The sequence below is a fragment of the Bos indicus x Bos taurus genome, chromosome 10 (assembly GCF_003369695.1).
Source record: "Bos indicus x Bos taurus breed Angus x Brahman F1 hybrid chromosome 10, Bos_hybrid_MaternalHap_v2.0, whole genome shotgun sequence".
Lineage (NCBI taxonomy): Eukaryota > Metazoa > Chordata > Mammalia > Artiodactyla > Bovidae > Bos > Bos indicus x Bos taurus.
Window position 1 is genome coordinate 1,968,299 of NC_040085.1, and position 19,428 is coordinate 1,987,726.

The 19,428-nt window shown below is 36.7% G+C and overlaps 1 protein-coding gene and 1 pseudogene across 2 annotated transcripts in view; both read left to right on the top strand.

The window, feature by feature from the left end:
- The window catches only part of AGGF1 (angiogenic factor with G-patch and FHA domains 1), a 47,261-nt gene that overhangs the window by 24,430 nt on the left and 3,403 nt on the right, over nucleotides 1-19,428 (top strand). The window contains exons 6-13 of the mRNA XM_027552918.1: nucleotides 1,094-1,424; nucleotides 2,702-2,813; nucleotides 4,656-4,707; nucleotides 9,226-9,327; nucleotides 10,511-10,676; nucleotides 12,182-12,264; nucleotides 17,129-17,256; nucleotides 18,869-18,968. Of these exons, the coding sequence (XP_027408719.1) occupies nucleotides 1,094-1,424; nucleotides 2,702-2,813; nucleotides 4,656-4,707; nucleotides 9,226-9,327; nucleotides 10,511-10,676; nucleotides 12,182-12,264; nucleotides 17,129-17,256; nucleotides 18,869-18,968 (1,074 nt within the window). The remainder of the gene's footprint in view (nucleotides 1-1,093; nucleotides 1,425-2,701; nucleotides 2,814-4,655; nucleotides 4,708-9,225; nucleotides 9,328-10,510; nucleotides 10,677-12,181; nucleotides 12,265-17,128; nucleotides 17,257-18,868; nucleotides 18,969-19,428) is intronic.
- LOC113899699 lies at nucleotides 4,033-4,596 on the top strand (annotated as a pseudogene). The gene has a single exon (XR_003512962.1). The product of XR_003512962.1 is annotated as a 39S ribosomal protein L23, mitochondrial pseudogene (transcript).

Here is a 19,428-nt window from a genome sequence, read left to right on the forward strand (position 1 = left end):
CTAAGGTAGAAAGAAAACTAGAGTGTGTTACAAACTAGAGGAAGATAACTGCTTCTTCTAAAGTTAAAATAATGGATATGTTCATTTGTCCTAGCGTATGGCCAGTATGCATGTATAATAAATAATAAAAGGCTTATGCTAGTTAAGTTGGAAGTTCAGAATAAAGAGATGTAATTGACTCATCTGTACTGTTTTCTGTATCATGAAGCCGACTCTATATTTTAGCAAAACTTCAGTTGTGATATATTAGGTACATTTAGATCTTTAAATCCCTGCTGTAATTAGTGCTGATTCTTTATGTCATGTACGTTGACTTACTAATTGACTCAAAGTTCAAAAAGACAATTTAGGTTTAGTTGTATTCTCTAGGCCTGCACTGTTCTGCCAGCTCCATGTGGCTACTGAGCACTTTAAATGTAGCTAGGATACTTTACCTAGTTGAGTATAAACTATGCTCAGTTTTGAAGACTTGGTACAGAAAATCCATATAAAGTATTTGTAAAAATTTTTATACTGATGAAATGTCATCTTTATATATAATTAGTAATATTTTGTAAGTACTGAGTGAGGTAAAGTAACAAAATGAATTTCACCAGCTTCTTTTTTACCTTTTTAATGATCCTACTACATAATTTTAAAGCATATATATATATGCTTTAAAGCATATATATATATATATATATATATATATATATATATATATATATATATAAAACTTGCATTTTATTTTTGACAGCATTGTTCTAGGCTCTCACATGGTCCAAGCAATATGTGATGAGGACCTGGATTGGGACAGTTAAGACAATGGTACTAGATAAGGAGAGAAAATTGGGATTAATTTCAAACATAGTCTATAGCCTCAGTAATTGATTCCATAGAGTGGTTAAGGAGATGTCCAAGACTTTTGATTTGGATAAGTGGATGGTAACATCATTACGAAAGGGAACATAATAAGAGGAAGAGGCAGTAGAGGTAATAGCTGTTGCTATTTCGCTGAACATATGCTTTCACTAATTCACTGAAACATTTAGGTTTAAACATTATAAGATGGTCATGTTTAAGATTCTTCTCTCCTGTTCCCACCTCTTTCCAGAATTTGAATTCAGAAGATCAGAAAACGTCCAGTATTGAACATATAAGCTGCAGTGAGGGAGAAGATTTTGCAAATGTGAAAAAGAAGGCCAAAGTAGACATTCATTACAAAAATAGTCCTCCCAAATATACTGTTCCAGTTAGTGCGAAGACTGTGGAATCTCCTCTTAATGAAAACATTTATAACTCGGCTTCATTTAAAGATGAGAAAATCATAGACACTGATAGTGAGCCTGAAGAAGGTGAAATTACAGACTCTCAGACCGAGGACAGTTCCGATGAAGACCTTACCAGTGAAGACAATGCAACGGCAGAAGATACTGAAGATGAAGGTGAGAAAATAGCCATTATTTTATGGTCATTGTAAAAGTACAACACAGTAGTTAAAAGTGTTAGTAGCCCGTATATTTGCCAAAAAGTGAGCTGATTGTTTTAAAGAGATTATTTTAATAACATTATTAAAAATGATAACTTTGGTTATAATTACAGTAGGGTATGAATAAATGACCACTACTTGGACCCTAAAGTCTAATTGCATTGAATGGCCTACTCAGTAGAACAAAAAACCAAGTTACCTACTCTTTCCTAAGTCTGTACTAAGTCTCTTTTAATGGGTTAGATATTTATTGTCCACTTTTGTAGTTGAGGGAGGAAAGGCAGTTGCCTTTAAAGAGTAGGCCATTAATTCAGCTGCTGCTGCTGCTAAGTCGCTTCAGTCTTGTCTGACTCTGTGTGACCCCATTAAATGGCAGCCCACCAGGCTCCCCCATGCCTGGGATTCTCCAGGCAAGAACACTGGAATGGGTTGCCATTTCCTTCTCCAGTGCATGAAAGTGAAAAGTGAAAGTGAAGTTGCTCAGTCATGTCCGACTCTTATCGACCCCATGGACTGCAGCCCACCAGGCTCCTCCATCCATGGGATTTTCCAGGCAAGAGTACTGGAGTGGGGTGCCATTGCCTTCTCCATTAATTCAGCTACATGGGTATTATGGTAAATCTGATTTTTTTTTTTACTTAATATAATGACATACTTTTAAAACTCAGAATTTTGTATTAGTGTGTACAAGCATATTTTGTTCTTAATGGAATTTCCTCTCATTTTTTCTTATGGGGTAGACTCAGTTTTTCTAACTTAAAAAATGCATTAATTCAGCTACATAGGTATTATGGTAAATCTGATTTTTTTTTTTTTACTTAATATAATTACATACTTTTAAAACTCAGAATTTTGTATTAATGTGTACAAGCATATTTTGCTCTTAATGGAATTTCCTCTCATTTTTTTCTTAAAAGGGTAGACTCAGTTTTTCTAACTTAAAAAATGCTTTTTGGGGGGGGCCATATTTTCAAATACCAATGCCTTAAAAAGGAGAGAGTTGATTATTTTGTAATTGTGATAGCTGCTGTATATCTTTAGGTTGATTATTTTAAATTGCTAATGTTGTTAAAACTTACTTATTGTGTATGTCATATAGCAGAATTTGAGAAGGTTGTTTTAAACAGAAGGAAGATTTTTGATCAGTTTATTTTAGCTTTATGTATGCCTTCTACTATTCCCTGGGCATTTGTTATTTTTGAATTAATACTTACCCATTTCTTTCTTTGGCAGATGAAGAAAAAATCTGGCCCCCATGTATTAGAGTAATTGTAATTAGATCACCTGTGTTGCAGACAGGATCACTTTTTATCATTACAGCTGTAAATCCTGCTACAATTGGAAGGTAAAAATGTTTACCATTATCATATTCTGTTTATTTTTCTTATTCCAATTAATCATTAAATATGTGTGGTGCTTGTAGGATAGACAAAAAATGATATCCTTGTTCTCCCTCTTTCACTCAGAAACTATTCTGACACTTGCCTTTTGTCACGTGATTTTGGAAGTCAGTTGCAGACATAACTTTATTGTCTCTAAAGCGGTCTGCCGATGTAAAGAGATAAAATCTTGGTGATACCTTCCACAGAGATTTCATCATTTTCTTACCTTTGGTATTGCTTTTTTTAGGCTTAAGTTACTTACCTTAAACCCAGTATGACCTCCTCCTTTGATCCTTTTCTTTTACCCCTATGTAACTCAAACCAGCTTGGTAGAGAAGTAGATTTTAATCATGAGTGTGATAATTTCCTTACTTCCCAACTGGAAAGGTAATATATCTTTAATTCAGGTTTCATACAGTATCTTAATTTTAAATTCTTGGAGAATAGTATGTTCCTTTTACACGTAGTAATAGAGGTGGACACGTAGTCAACAGATCTGGACTGACATTACTACAAAGGATGTTTTGTCCTGCTGGATGTTCACTGGCCTGTGACAGATGTACCAAAACAGGGGTCCCCAACCCCTGGACCTGTTAGGAATCGGGCTGCACAGCAGGAGAGGAGCACTGGGTGAGCGAGGGAAACTTCATCTTATTTACAGCTGCGCCTCGTCACTCGCAACACGCTTCAGATGTCACTGTTTCCCGTCACCTCCAGATGGGACTATCTAACTACAGAAAGCCAAGCTCAGGGCTCCCACTGATTCTGGGTCACGGTGAATTGCATAATTATTTCATTGTATATCACAATATAATAATAATAGAAATAAAGCGCACAGTAAATGTAACGCACTTGAATCATCCCAAATACCCTTGCCCTAGTCTGTGGAAAAACTGTCTTCCACGAAACTGGTTCCTGGTGCCAGAAAGGTTGGGGACCGCTACAATTACCTTATGAAAGAGTTAAGGTAGTTCCGGGACCTACTTTCAGACATGAAATTTAGAGTTGCATTGCGGAAACTGGGTTTAGTCTCATAGGGAGACTGGCATCCTAACGTATCTTTTAAAGCAAAATTATCTTAAAAAAAATTCTTTAAATATGGCATTTAGCCCAGGTGTGCGGGCGGCGCGCGTCCTCCCGGGCGCCAGGGGGCGCTGCGCCGGGGGGCGGGCCCGGCCTGGGCCCGCCCCTCCTTCCGCCCGCGGCCCCGGAAGCGGGCGATGGCGCGGAACGTGCTGTACCCTCTGTACCAGCTGGGCAACCCCCAGCTCCGGGTTTTCCGCACCAACTTCTTCATCCAGCTGGTGCGGCCCGGCACGGCCCAGCCCGAGGATACCGTGCAGTTCCGGATCCCCATGGAGATGACCAGAGTGGACCTCAGGAACTACCTCGAGCGCGTCTACAATGTGCCGGTGGCCGCCGTGCGGACGAGGGTGCAGCACGGTTCCAACAGGAGGAGGGATCACAGGAACGTCAGGATAAAGCAGCCAGACTATAAGGTGGCCTACGTGCAGCTGGCACACGGGCAGACCTCCACATTCCCAGATCTGTTTCCCAAGGGGAAGCGGCCCGGCGGCAGCTCCGCGGACGAGGACCTCCGGGTCCAGGTGCTGGAGGAGCAGCAGCAACGTCAGAGCCCCGACCCGCGGCGCGGGGGCGTCCCCAGCTGGTTTGGCCTGTGACGGGAGCCAGCCATCACGCTCAAATAAAGTGCGGCTTGTGGAGAAAAAAAAAAAAAAAAAAAAATGCATTTAAATATGCTTCAAAAAGTATTAAAGGCATTTTAATTTTACTTAACTCTGCAGAGAAAAAGATATGGAGCATACTCTCCGAATCCCTGAAGTTGGTGTCAGTAAGGTAAGTTCTTTGATTTTTCAGATACAGCCCCCTCGGTGTGACTTGGTAGATCATCATTATGGCAGAAAGCTAGGGTTTTTCAGATGAAAAAGAAAGGTTAATAGTCAATACAGTAATGGTAATGAACGTAATGCAGGTTGTTTATTCCATTACTTGAGAAAAAAAATTCTCCATCAAAATTTGGGTGAACTAAAATAATGTTTAGTTTTTAACAGACTGGAGCAGGAGTAGAAATGTAGACTAAGTGTTAAGCAATACCTGTTTAGCAAATATTTATTGAGTGAAGTCACTATGCTGGATATTGTGGCAGTTCAAAATAAATCACACAAGGGTTCAGGCTACTTCAGTGCAGAGTTAACTTTGAGTCCATGGTATTTTTCAACTCAAGAATAATCTATCCTCTACCACTCAAGGCTTTTTCTAGATGATTTTACAGCTTTTCCTAGTTGATTTTCTAGTGGTTTCAGGAAAAAGAGCAGTTGGGTTTTTCAAAACAAACAAAGAGAACAGAGTTGCAGCTTAAGTTATAAGATTTAGCTATCAGAAGTCTTGTTTATCTTTTCTCTTTACTATATTTTCTGTGGTTTTCCCCCTTCCCTTTTATAACTGTTATGTTTTTTTGACCTTTCATCAACCCCATTTTGTTTCTATTTAATGGATTATAATATGGTTCTAAACTATGTATTTTTTGTGATTTTTGTCTTTTTGGAATGAAATTTGTTTTTTCATTGTTAGTTGAAAGTCTGATTATTTTACTTTGTTTGGGTTCACTCAGAGGGAAGGAAGTCCTTGTAATCTTAATTCAGACCAAATTATCTTCCTTTTTTACCTTCTCATGATCCTTGATTTTTCTGCCTCCAAACAAAACCCTGTCTATAAATAACAAGACGTCTTTCTACTTCAGTCTGAAATGTAGGTAGTTCTCTGGTGGCATTTCTGCTTTTCCTTTCTTTGAAACAAACATGTCCACTGGTGGCGTAGGTAATTTTTTAGTTGTGTGAAATCAGTTTGACAGTATATATCACACATATCCAGATATATGAAAAAGTTAAAGTAAAAAAACTCCAATGTATTTCATATTAATATTAGGAGAAAAACAGAAACTAATATTTAACCAGTGGATAGGAGAGGACTTTCTAAGTTTAAAAAAAGAAACAAAGTCACAGAAGATGAGGTAATTTTAAATAATTTAAGTTTGAAATTCTTTATATTAAGAAATAAATTTAAATGGCAGTCTAAGATAATCAGATCTGGTAAAATATATATCCCTTATATTTTAAAAGCTCATACAAATTCATTTTTTTTAAACCCCCTATGATACCAACAGGTAAATGAGTGAAGGACATAGATAAGTAATTCACAGTAGAGGAAATATGCTTAACTTGCGAAAACCATTCAATATTTGTAGTAATTCAAGAAATACAATTGAGACCAAAGTGTCAGTTTTCATTCATCCTGTTTATTAAATATCATTCCTATTGAGAGCGTAATTTAGAAAGGTCTTTGGAATAAGGTTTCCAGTCATAAGATTTGAAATTATTTAAACTCTTTGATATAGTTTTTCTAAACAACCCAATTGAAAGAAATGTATGAAGGATATGAAGAGAAAATTTACAGAAGATGAAACCCAAATGGCTAATAAATATAAGAAAAGATTTCAGCCTTACCTGTAATCAGGAAAATGCAAATTAAAACCACAGTAATGAAATTTAATTTCACACTTGATATGCTTGCAAAAACTAAAAATTCTGACAATACAAAGTGTTATTTAAAACTTAATAGATCAATGGGAATTCTTATAGATTGGTGTTGAGAGTATAAATTGGTTTAACCACTTTGGAAAATGATATGTGTGTGCTTAGTCATGTCTGACTTTTTGCGACTCCATGGACTGTAACCCACCAGGCTCCTCTGTCCATGGGATTATCCCAGCAGCAATATTGGAGTGGGTTGCCATTTCCTACTCCAGGGGATCTTCCTGACCCAGGGATCAAACTTGCAGCTCCTGCGGCTCCTGCATTGGCAGATGGATTCTTTACCACTTGAGCCATCTGTGAAGCCTGGAAAATCATATGCTGCTGCTGCTGCTAAGTCGCTTCAGTCGTGTCCGACTCTGTGCGACCCCATAGATGGCAGCCCACCAGGCTCCGCCGTCCTTGGGATTCTCCAGGCAAGAACACTGGAGTGGGTTGCCATTTCCTTCTCCAATGCATGAAACTGAAAAGTGAAAGTGAGGTCGCTCAGTCGTCTCCGACTCTTAGCGACCCCATGGACTGCAACCCACCAGGCTCCTCTTCCAGGTGAGAGTACTAGAGTGGGTTGCCATTGCCTTCTCCAGGAAAATCGTATGGCAGTATCTAATAAAGTTTGTTTGCATGTAGATGGCTTAGCAGTTTCATTTCTAAGGGTATACCCCCAGAAAAATCCTTGTATTGTCCACAGGAAGAGTACATGGACAGGGTTGTTCATAGAAGCACTTTGAAAAATAGTAAAACCTTGGGAAAAAACCTGGCTGTTGTCATTAGAAGAATATGTATTATAGCTTACGGTACAGCTACAACTGCAGCACAGCTAGATGGTATTAAGCCAAAGATGCAAGATAAAGGAGATAAATACTGTTAGTATACATTTGTTAAAGTTCATCAGACTGTTGGAGAAAGGCAATGGCAACCCACTCCAGTACTCTTGCCTGGAAAATCCCATGGATGGAGGACCCTGGTAGGCTACAGTCCATGGGATTGTGAAGAGTTCAACACGACCGAGTGACTTCCCTTTCACTTTTCACTTTCATGCATTGGAGAAGGAAGTGGCAAACCACTCCAGTGCTCTTGCCTGGAGAATCCCAGGGACGGGGGAGCCTGGTGGGCTGCCATCTATGGGGCCGCACAGAGTTGGACACGACTGAAGCGACTTAGCAGCAGCAGCAGCAGACTGTACATTTAAGACCTATGAATTTCCTGCCTATAAATTATATCTCAATGAAAAATTCATACAGTGTGATTCGTAATTATATTAAGTTCCAAACAAAACAAAATGAACATGTAATTTTTATGAATATATACGTACATGGTGAAAGTATAAAGAGATGCATCATGATTAAAAAAACATCAAACCTCTGAAAGGAAGGGTGGGGGATAGATAGAGTGAGGTACACATCGATGAGTAATAATTTATGGGTAGACATTTTTCAATATATTCTTTTACGTGTTTGAAACATTTTATAATAAGTTTATATTTATGAAAAATTTGAAAAACTTTATTGAGATACAGTCTATATGCGTATACAATTTACCCTTTGAAAGTACATAATTCACAGGTTTTTAGTGTATTCACAGTTGTGTAACCATCACTACAGTCCATTTTAGAGCATTTTCACCACTATGAAAACAAGTGTCATACTCAATACTAGTCCTTCCCCATTCCTTCCTCGCCTCCCACCGCCCTGGGCAACCGCCAGTTTACTTTCTGTTTCTGTGGATTTGCCTGCTCTTCACATTTCATGTAAATGGAATCATATTAATAATACAGTATGTAGCCTTTTGTAACTAGCTTGTCTTCAAGATTCATCCATGTTGTAGCAAGTATCAGTACTTCATTTGTTTTTATTGCCAAATAATACTCCAGTGTTCAGACACACTATAGTATTTTGTTAATCTGTTCATCAACTGTTAGACATTTGAATTGTTTCCATTTTTTTGGTTATTAAGTGTAATGCTGCTAAGCTTGTTAGGAACTGGAGTTTTCATTTCTCTTGATACCTACCTTGGAGTAGAATTGTTGAGTCATATGGTAACTCTCTGTTTAACATTTTGAGGAACTGTCAAACTTCCCCACAAAGCAGCTGCATCATTTTATGTAACCACCATTTATGTATTATTTATAGAATTTTAAATTAAATATTTTTGCAGCTCTATATCCAGTTAAATGTACATGTATTGAGTACGTGCCCAATATATGTGAAGCACTGTATTATATACTAAGTGGTAAGCAAATTGTCAACTAAATGTAAGCAATAATTGTAAGCAGTACAGTGGCATTCAAATATACAGTAACTTTGTATAGTTTAAGTGTTATATAAACAAAATGCTGTGGAGCAGGAGGGAGTGATTAGTCCTGAGTGTTGAAAATTTGGAAACTCTGAGAAGTTGACCTTGAATATTTCAAATCACCTTTGTGTTAAAAATTTTTAATGATGTGAGCAACTATGTTAGGTGAAAAATTATTTCAAACTATATATAGTATAATCTCAAGAATATTATAAAAGTAGAAAAGATAGGACACATACTAAGTTATTAATGGTAATTATAGGTGGAGTTACAGGTGGGTGACTTTTTCTCCTGCAGCCTTCTTATTTCTACCAGAAGCATTCATTGTAATTCTTTTGTATTCAGAAAAAAAATGTATTAAGAATAATACAAGTTAAATCATCAGAGTCTACTGCATTTTATCATGGAGAAATTATTATCTGTGGTTTAAAAAAGTATAATAATTTATAATTACCTGGTTTCTTTTTTCAAGTTTCATGCAGAAATTTATTTTGACCATGACTTACAAAGTTATGTCCTTGTGGATCAAGGCAGTCAGAATGGTACAGTTGTTAATGGAAAACAGATTCTTCAGGTGAGTGTATATTTATTAATTAAATACTTGCATATTCTTTTAAAAAACTGAACTGAAATATTTTATCCCTCAGGGCATAGTTATCATAGTGATTATACATATCATTTAGTTCAGATTGATATTCAAGCCCAGATGTATTAATGTAGAAGAGAATTCTTAGAGCTGAAAAATATATACAAGTAGATACTTCTACTTCCCTGGTGGCTCAGACGGTAAAGCGTCTGCTTACAATGTGGGAGACCCGGGTTTGATCCCTGGGTCGGGAAGATTCTCTGGAGAAGGAAATGGCAACCCACTTCAGTACTCTTGCCTGGAAAATCCCATGGACGGAGGAGCCCCGGTAGGCTACCGTCTATGGGGTCACAAAGAGTCGGACACAACTGAGCGACTTCACTAAGTAGATACTTAACTGCTAAGTTTTGCCTTCTAATTATGTATCTACGCCTTATTTTTAGAGATAAATGCATTTTAAAGCTGTGCAAAGGAAGTTATTCTTATAGCAACTTTAGGGGTCATTCTTTTTAGTATGTTTTTTATTTTTTTTAAGCTGTTTTAACAGAAGTGTTAAATTGGAAAACTCCTTGAAAGCAGGGGCTATGTGTGTTCAGTTAACTCTTCTATCCCTAACATGTAGCAGAGTGCTTAGCACCTAATAAGATAATATGTGGAGGGAGGGGAGGGAGGGAGGTATTAGTTAGGGATAAAAAAAAATATTTTATATTTGAAATAAAAATTATTATAAAAATTGAAATTATAAAAATTTCAATTGAAATTATAAAAATTGAAATAAAAATTATCAAGAGAAGAAGGAAAAAGGGAAATATGATGCAGTTTATCTCCTTAATACATCATCTTTTTGACTGTGATGATTATTCATTTTGGTAATAGATTGAAGTTTGGGTTGGATATTTCTTTGATAGCATTGGGTATGGAGATGGGGAGATAATGGATTTTGATAATATAAAAATTAGAAGTTGCTCAGTTCATCTGTCTTCTGCACTAATAGAATATTACGTATCACCCTCATGTTTTGGAAATGGGTATGTATGCATATGTCTGTCTGTCTCATTGAGAACCATCTCAATATTTTTTGTTAAAATCTGACATTATTTACAGTAACCATAAAATAAATAATCATATGTAACTCTTGGATTTCTGTTTTGTTATTTTTTTTCCCCTTTAGCCCAAAACTAAATGTGACCCTTATGTACTTGAGCATGGGGATGAAGTGAAAATCGGAGAGACTGTGTTGTCATTTCATATTCACCCTGGCAGTGATACCTGTGATGGCTGTGAACCAGGGCAGGTTAGAGCTCACCTTCGTCTTGATAAGAAAGATGAACTTTTTGGTATGTGAAACATACTGTTTATGTGTGTGATAACTTTTTAATTCACAAAGTGTTCTAAAAAATGTATCAGTAGCTACCAGCTTCATATCTAATTGATATAACACTCTATTGAGATACATTTATATTTCAGTGAATACTATCAGATGAGGCTAAAAAAATAACATGTTTTGAAATGTGGGACTTAGGTAGTAGATTAGGATTGCAGTTGATTTTTCTATGTAATAGTTGTAGTGTTACAGCATTAGGTTACCTTCTGACCAGGAATGATAATTGATAGCTCTGCTGTTGCTAATTCAGTCTGTCGGCTTTTTATCTTTTTAATTATTTATTATGTGGCCATGCCAGGTCTTAGGTGTGGCCCGCGGGCCCTTCCTTGCTGTATGCAGGATGTAGGTCCCTGACCAGGAGTGAACCTAGGCCCCCTGTATTGGGAGCACAGAGTCAGCACTGAACTACCAGAGAAGTTCCAAGTCTGTAGGGCTTTGAAGCAGCACTGCAGTGGTGGCTAACCGTCCTTCAGAGGGGTAACTGTGACATAGATAAATAAAGGTTTGTGGTGTTAGTCACTAAGTTGTGCCTGGCTTCTTTGCAACCCCATGGACTATAGCCCACCACGCTCCTCTGGCCATGGGATTCTCCAGGCAAGAATACTGAAGTGGGTTGCCATTTCTTTCTCCAAAGGATCTTCCCGACCCAGGGATCAAACCCGCCTCTCCTACGTTGGCAGGTGGATTCTTTGCCACTGAGCTACCTGGGAAGCCCAAGGTTTTTCTTTAACAGCTGTTTACTGTTATAAAAAGTAATCCACAGTTAAACTTTGATGTAAAATAATAATATAGAAAATAATAGGCTAAGGTATTAAGATATATTGGTTGATATGTCTGCTTTCCTAATTACAGTTTGTTGATGTATTATCTGTGTATATACCATTATTTTCTATAATAGTACTGTATAAGTTTGCTATCTTGTTAAAACTTTCTTATTTAAGGCTTTAAAAATTGAAAGAGATACTCTGAACTTGTAATTTTCCTTACATTATTTTTTCCTCTTAATGCTAACTAAATATGTTCATTATGTATTTTTTGTTTTCCTATATACTACATTATGAAAATGAGTAGGGCACACTACACAATAATGTGACTCTTGAATTCTGTGTTTTTTCTTTTGCACAAACTTATATTCTTTCAGAGAACTCACAATATTTCTGGGATACAACTGGGATACTATTACAATAACCATATTGAAAAATTAAGATGTTCAGTATTTCTTTTAGTATCTAAACTGTAACATTCTTATACTCTTTGGGGTTTGATTTACTTTCCAATTAGATTTAATTACCAAAATGCTGAAAGGACATCATCACAGCCCAAGATACTTTTATATTAATTTATTTGAACTTTTTGTTAATCTGGAGATGGAATACTAGTACTATTAGTTTTTCATAATAAATAAACAGTATTATATCAAACTTAGTGTTTTTTTTTAAACTCAATTTTTCCTTTTAGTTGGTCCAGCACTAAGTAAGGAGGAAAAAGAGTTGGAAAGGAGGAAAGAATTAAAGAAAATACGAGTAAAATATGGTTTGCAGGTAAGGAAATTAAATACTGTTACATGTGCTAAACTGGGTGTCTGGTTTTGTGTAAAACTGCCTTTAGATCAGCATGCTGTGCTGAGTTGCTCAGTCATGTCTGACTCTTTGTGACCCCGTGGGCTGTTTGCAACCCCATGGGCTGTAGCCCACCAGGCTTCTCTGTCCATAGGATTCTCCAGGCGAGAACACTGGAATGGATTTCCAGGCCCTCCTCCAGGGGATCTTCCCAATCCAAGGATCGAACCCAGGTCTCCTGCATTGCAGGTGGATTCTTTACCGTCTGAGCCACCAGGGAAGCCCAAGAATACTGGAATGGATAGCCTATCCCTTCTCCAGCCGATCTTCCCAACCCAGGAATTGATCATTGCTCCTGCATTGGAGGCAGATTTTTGACCAGCTGAGCTACCAGGGAAGCTCTTAGATAAGCATAGTCAATTTTTATGTATAAAAGAGAGAAGCTACTCGTAATTATTTTGAGATTCATGTAATTCCTGCTAGTTGTTTACTGTTTACTTCAACAACTATTGAGATTGGAGTAGAAAAGTGATGACACTACTCTGCATTTCAGTAGCCATTTCTGATTTTTAAAAAACTTACATTAAAACGATACCATTGAAAAATATGGTCAGAGCGCTAATGCTGCCTGATTTCAAGACTTACTATAAACTCTTATAATAAAGACAGTAGCATTGGCAAAAAGAGAAACAAATATGTTGATGGACAGACTAATGAGGCCAGAAATAGACCTATATAGACAGATAGATGCATAGATAAATATGTGTGTGTATGTATGATTTTCAGCAAAGGTATAAAGACAGTTTCATGGAGAAACGATAGTCTTTTTCCAACAAACAGTGCTGAGCTAATTGGAAAGTCAACACAGCACATACCACAACAAAAGCAGTAACAGCAGCCTTGATCCACACCTCATAACATACAAAAATGAACTCAGAATGGACTATACATATACATCTGAAACTTAAAACTATAAGACTTCTAGAACCAAACCTTAAAAAAAGAGTTAGGCAAAGAATTTTTAGATATTTAACACTAAAAGCACAATCCTTAAAAGCACAAATTATACTCCTCCAAAATTTCTGTTCTTCCCAAGATGTTGTTAAGAGAATGAAAAGATAAGCCACAGACTGGCAAAAATATTTGTAAATCATGTATCCGATGAAGTTTACAAAGAGCTCTCAAAATTCAATAAAGGAAAAAATTTTTAAATGAGCAAATGATTTGAATAGACACTTCACCAAAGCAGATGGCAGTTATGAAAAGATGTTTAGTATCATTAGTTACTGCTGCTGCTGCTGCTGCTAAGTTGCTTCAGTCGTGTCCAACTCTGTTCGACCCCATAGACGGCAGCCTACCAGGCTCCCCTGTCCCTGGGATTCTCCAGGCAAGAACACTGGAGTGGGTTGCCATTTCCTTCTCCAATGCATGAAACTGAAAAGTGAAAGTGAAGTCGCTCAGTCGTGTCCAACTCTTAGCGACCCCATGGACTGTAGCCCAGCAGGCTCCTCCATCCATGGGATTTTCTGGAAATGCAAATTAAAACCATTTAAGACTATATTGTGTTGCTGGCATGTGGAAGAGCTGGATCTCTCATACAGTGCTGATGAGACTACACATGGTACAGTGGCTTTGGTAAAGAGTTTAATACTTTGTCTAAAAGTTCTGTGTACACCTATATGATTCACCATTCTGCTTCAGAGTATTCACCCAAGAGAAGTGAAAGCATATGTTCATACAAAGACTGGGGAACAAATGGTCACAACAGCTTTTTTCCCTAATAGCCAAAAACTGGAAAAAAACACTCATGTCCATCATTAATAGATAAACTATGTTAAATGTGTATGTTAAACACTCCTAACAATAAAAAGAAGAAACAAACATAGGCTATTAATACAGATTACAACGTAGATGGATCTCAAAATGATTATGCTGAGTGAAAGCCAGGCAGAAAGAGTACAGATGACTATTGAGCAACACAGGGATTAGCTGTGCCGGATCTCACCTCGGTTGAAAAATCTTCATGTCTGTACTCAGCCCTCCGTAACTACAGTTTGTCTGTATCTCGTGTTCTGCATCTGCAGATTCAACCAATTACAGATAGGGTAGTACTGTCATATTTACCAGTGGAAAAAAATCTGTATCAGTGGACCTGCAAAGTTCAAATTCATGTTGTTCAAGGATCAACTGTATATGGACTTCAGTTCTATAAAATTCTAGGAAAGCAAACTAATGTATCATGGCAGATCAGTAGGTGCCTGGATACAGGAGAGGAAGGATGCACAGGCAGAGGGTCTGGAGGGATGGATTATAAAAAAAAGACAAGGATACTTTTGTGGGAGATGAATATCTATTATCCTAATTGCGATGGTTTCATAAGTGTATCAGTTCAGTTCAGTCACTCAGTCGTGTCCAGCTCTGTGTGACCTCATGGACTGCAGCAGGCCAGGCCTCCCTGTCTATCACCAACTCCAGGAGCTTGCTCAAACTCATGTCCATTGAGTCGGTGATGCCATCTGACCATTTCTTCCTCTGTTGACCCCCTCCTTCTCCTGCCCTCAATCTTTCCCAGCATCAGGGTCTTTTCCAGTGAGGCAGTTCTTCACGTCAGGTGGCTAAAGTACTGGAGTTTCAGCTTCAGCATCAGTCCTTCTAATGAATATTTAGGACTGATTTCCTTTAGGATGGACTGGTTGGATTTCCTTGCAGTCCAAGGGACTCTCAAGAGTCTCCTCCAACACCACAGTTCAAAAGCATCGATTCTTTGGCGTTCAGCTTTCTTTATAGTCCAGCTCTCAGATCCATAGGTGACTCCTGGGAAAACCATAGCTTTGACTAGACGGGCCTTTGTTGGTAAAGTAATGTCTCTGCTTTTTAATATGCTGTCCAGGTTGGTCATAGCTTTTCTTCCAAGGAGCAAACGTCTTCTAATTTCGTGGCAGCAGTCACCATCTGCAATGATTTTGGAACCCCCAGAAATAAAGTCTGTCAGTGTTTCCATTGTTTCCCCATATATTTGCCATAAAGTGATGGGACCAGATGCTATGATCTTAAGTTTTCTTAATGTTGAGATTTAAGCCAACTTTTTCACTCTCTTTCACTTTCATCAAAAGGCTCTTTAGTTCTTCTTCGCTTTCTGGCATAAGGGTGGTGTCATCTGTGTATCTGAGGTTACTGATATTTCTCCCAGAAATTTTGATTCCAGTTTGTGCTTCATCAAGCCTGGCATTTCGCCTGATGTGCTCTGCATGTAAGTTAAATAAGCAGGGTGACAATATACAGCCTTGACGTACCCCTTTCCCGATTTGGAACCAGTCTGTTGTTCCATGTCCAGTTTTAAGTTCATAAGTGTATACAAATCTCAAAAGTATCTAATTGTACACTTCATGTATAATTTATTGTTTGTTAATTACGTATCAATAAGGCAGTTAAAATTACCATTTAATTCTATAATAGAGCAAGAAAGTAATTAATATTGCTAGTTTACATTGGAGAAACCAGATCTGGTCACCCAGCTACTAAATGACAGAGCTAGATACAGAATTGTAGGTCTTAAGTGTATTTGTCCAGTGCTTTTTATACTTTATGAAGATATCAGAGAAGATGCTGCCAAAATTTTTCTGCAAAATTGTATTTTTTTTGTTACTGTTGTACTAAAAGAGAAATCATAATAGAAAAAATGTCAAGAGGTTAATTTGGGAGGAAAGTAGAAGATCTATAAGGAGAGAATAAAATGTTTTCTCAAAATTTTAGCTCAATTTCTGCATCATTTTCTGAGGGCGAATATCCGTTAGGATTGGTGGTTCTTCATTTCTCTGTTTTGAAAGTAAAATTAAGTAAAAACTTCTGTGCTGCTTTCCTTACATTGCTCTAGCAGTCTGTAGTGTGTTTTTTGATGAGTGTTTTTTATACTTTTTATATGTGCGTGCTTAGTCATGTCCAACTCCTGGCAACCCTATGGACTCTTGCGACCCTATGGACTGTAGCCCACCAGGCTCCTCTGTTCATGGGATTTTCCAGGCAAGAATACTGGAGGGGGTTGCTATTTCCTACTCCAATTTTTTATATAAAGGTTAGCAAATAGTAAAAAAAGGGAAGAGAATTCCTCTTTGAAACCCCACGCTGAATTGCCTCTTTTGTGCCCCTGGCTTGTCTTGGGCATACTTTTATTGTTGAACCAGTATGCTGAAGATTGTATGTCTGCACTTGAGAATTATAAATTTCTTTGCATTCTGCCACCTTACATAGAGCTTAACTTATTCTTTACTCAGTAATTTTTGTTGAGTGACTGATTAATCATATAGTGAAGCTGTATTGAAGTAAAAAGCTATTATTGTTGCCATTGTAAAAGAGTATTTGTTTTTTATCTATTTTTTAAAAGACTTTCTACATTTTTCCCTTTTAAGGAACAGTATCAAAACTTTTTAGATCTTTTGGAACTCTCAGTTCCTTAGAGAAAAGGAGAAATAGATTTTTTTCCCAACCCCAGGGGTTCTCTATGTTTCTTTTCATACTGGTAGTCATATGAGAATATGAATACATATCATTAATTCAAAATATACTGTATTTTTTACTATATTTTCATATAACTACATATTATAATTTATATATGGTTTATATTCTATGTACAATTTATATTGTAGCACAACTTGAAATGATAATAAACATTTTAAAGGGGATAGACTAAAAGTATTAGTAGCATAATTGTCTTAATTTGTATCATGTCTTAATTTATATCATGACTTATTTAATAGAGACCGCATTGAACCATATTCACTAAGCAAGGCAAATATACAGACATTTTTTTAATTTTGTTTTCCTCAATGAATATTTCATGTTTATAAAGAACACAGACTACGAAGATGAAAAGACATTGAAGAATCCAAAATATAAAGACAGAGCTGGAAAACGTAGGGAGCAGATTGGAAGTGAAGGAACTTTCCAAAGAGATGATGCTCCTGCATCTGTTCATTCGTAAGTATTAAATTTTAGTTGCTTGAAAAAGTCCTTGTACCGTAATCACACTCATAGGACAAATCTGATTTATAGGACTGTGGAAGTTCTATTTACATTTTCCTTTAATATTGGTATTCTGCTATTCCCTGGAAAATTACTGATCGTATACATGAATATGGATACATACATATTTATCACATATAAACTTAAACACACACATACACATACATGTATATGCATAACTCACATTCTAGCCACCCAACTGAGTGACCATATGTTTATATACTGTATTTAGAAGGCTGGGCTAGTAAGAAATTGGTAATAGACTGATACTTTTAACAGTTATTTACTCAACTGCTTGTGTTCTTGACCCTGAAATACTATTTTTCTTACTTATTTTTGATTCAGTTCTTTCCTCTTGGTTAAGTAGCATTGATAAACATGAAAACTGTAATTTTGAAACCTACAATATGATTATAGTTCTACATTTAAGCATATATTAGCTACATTTTTTTCTCAAAATATAAATTCTAGGTTTAGTTATTTAAATTTTTCATGTAGAACTAGCAATTATTAAAATTTGACTTGATATCATATTTTATTGGCTCTAAAATATATTACTTGGATAGAATTTTACGGTTACATATAATAGCAATTTTTTCATAATGGTACATAAACTAACAGTGCATCTTTGAATTTATGGAGTCAGATTTTATGAAATACAATATTTTAGACTACATATACCAAGCAACTTGACAAATATTTTCAAGGTTTAATATTTTTGAAATAATTGCTGGACAATACAAAGATTACATTACAGTTAATAAATAATGAAATAACATTGGTCTGGCATTGCTTCGTCTATTTTTATTGAAGAGCTAATTTAACATTTTGTAGAACTGAAAAGACAATGTGATAGAACATAAAATTAAAATATCCTTATATTAGACCATAAAATCATAAAACAAAATGCAACTAGTTAATGAAAGGTTTACTTTCATTTTAACTTTTTAAATTGGTGTTAAATTCACAAATGTTAAGTATCAATATCAATGACGTAAGATTAACACATTGCAGAACCCAGTCTTGGTCAAGAAATAGAAAACCCTGAGTAACCCCAGAAGCCTGGCCTCCTAGTGTCCCCTCTGAGTCACCATCCCTCTCTCCTCCCCAGAAGTGACTCTTCTGCTGACTTGCAGCAGTGGCACATTAATTTTGCTTAATTTTTAATTTTAAGTATATGGAGTAATGTAGTATTGATTTTGGGTCTGTCTGCTTTTCACCCAGCATTACTTTGTGAGGTGCATTTTCTTTTCATTGCTCTGTGTTCTCCTGTATAGATACGACACAGTTTATCCACTTTACCACCAATGGACATCTGAATTATTTCTAATTTGTGGTGGTTGTTAGATTTGGCTGCAGAAATTCTTGTCCATGTCTTTTTGGTGCACCGTATACATGCTTTTCTGTTTAGTATATGTAGGATTAGAGTTTGTCTGTCTTCAACTTTATTAGGGAAAGCCAAGTGGTTTTCTAAAGTAGTTGTACCAATTATTTTTAATTCTTTAGTTTATTATAAATGTGATTTAAATGGTCTCAAAATCAACTATCATCTTAATTTTCTCTAAAGTGAAATTACTGATAGCAATAAAGGTCGGAAGATGTTGGAGAAGATGGGATGGAAGAAAGGAGAGGGCCTAGGGAAGGACGGTGGAGGCATGAAAACTCCGGTAAGACTTGTGGTTTCTTTCAGTTGTTACTCTTGTAACAGATATATTTACTGTATACTTACTATATGCTAGGAGTTGCTCTAAGTGCTAGGAGTATGGTAGCAAGCAAAGAGACATGGTAACTACCTTTGCGGCAATCACAATTACCAAATTTTTGTGTTTATGATCTGTTTTGTTTTTCGGAAGCCTCTTAGAGACTTCCTAAACCTTTAAATAATCAGTGTTTTTTTCCTGAGCCAGACGTTCTTCTGTGCCTTTTATTTTCAATGGCTTTGTTTACTGTGCCTTGTCCTAACATGCAGGAACAATCAAGTGTTACCTTACGAACAGTCAGATTCTGTACTAGCTGGAGAATCCGTTTTAGGTTCAAGATTCAGAGCATGTAACAGGCAATAGAGTGAATCCTGTCTAGAAAACAATACAGTGGTTCAGTTCTGCAGTCCCATGGTTCATTGGCGGT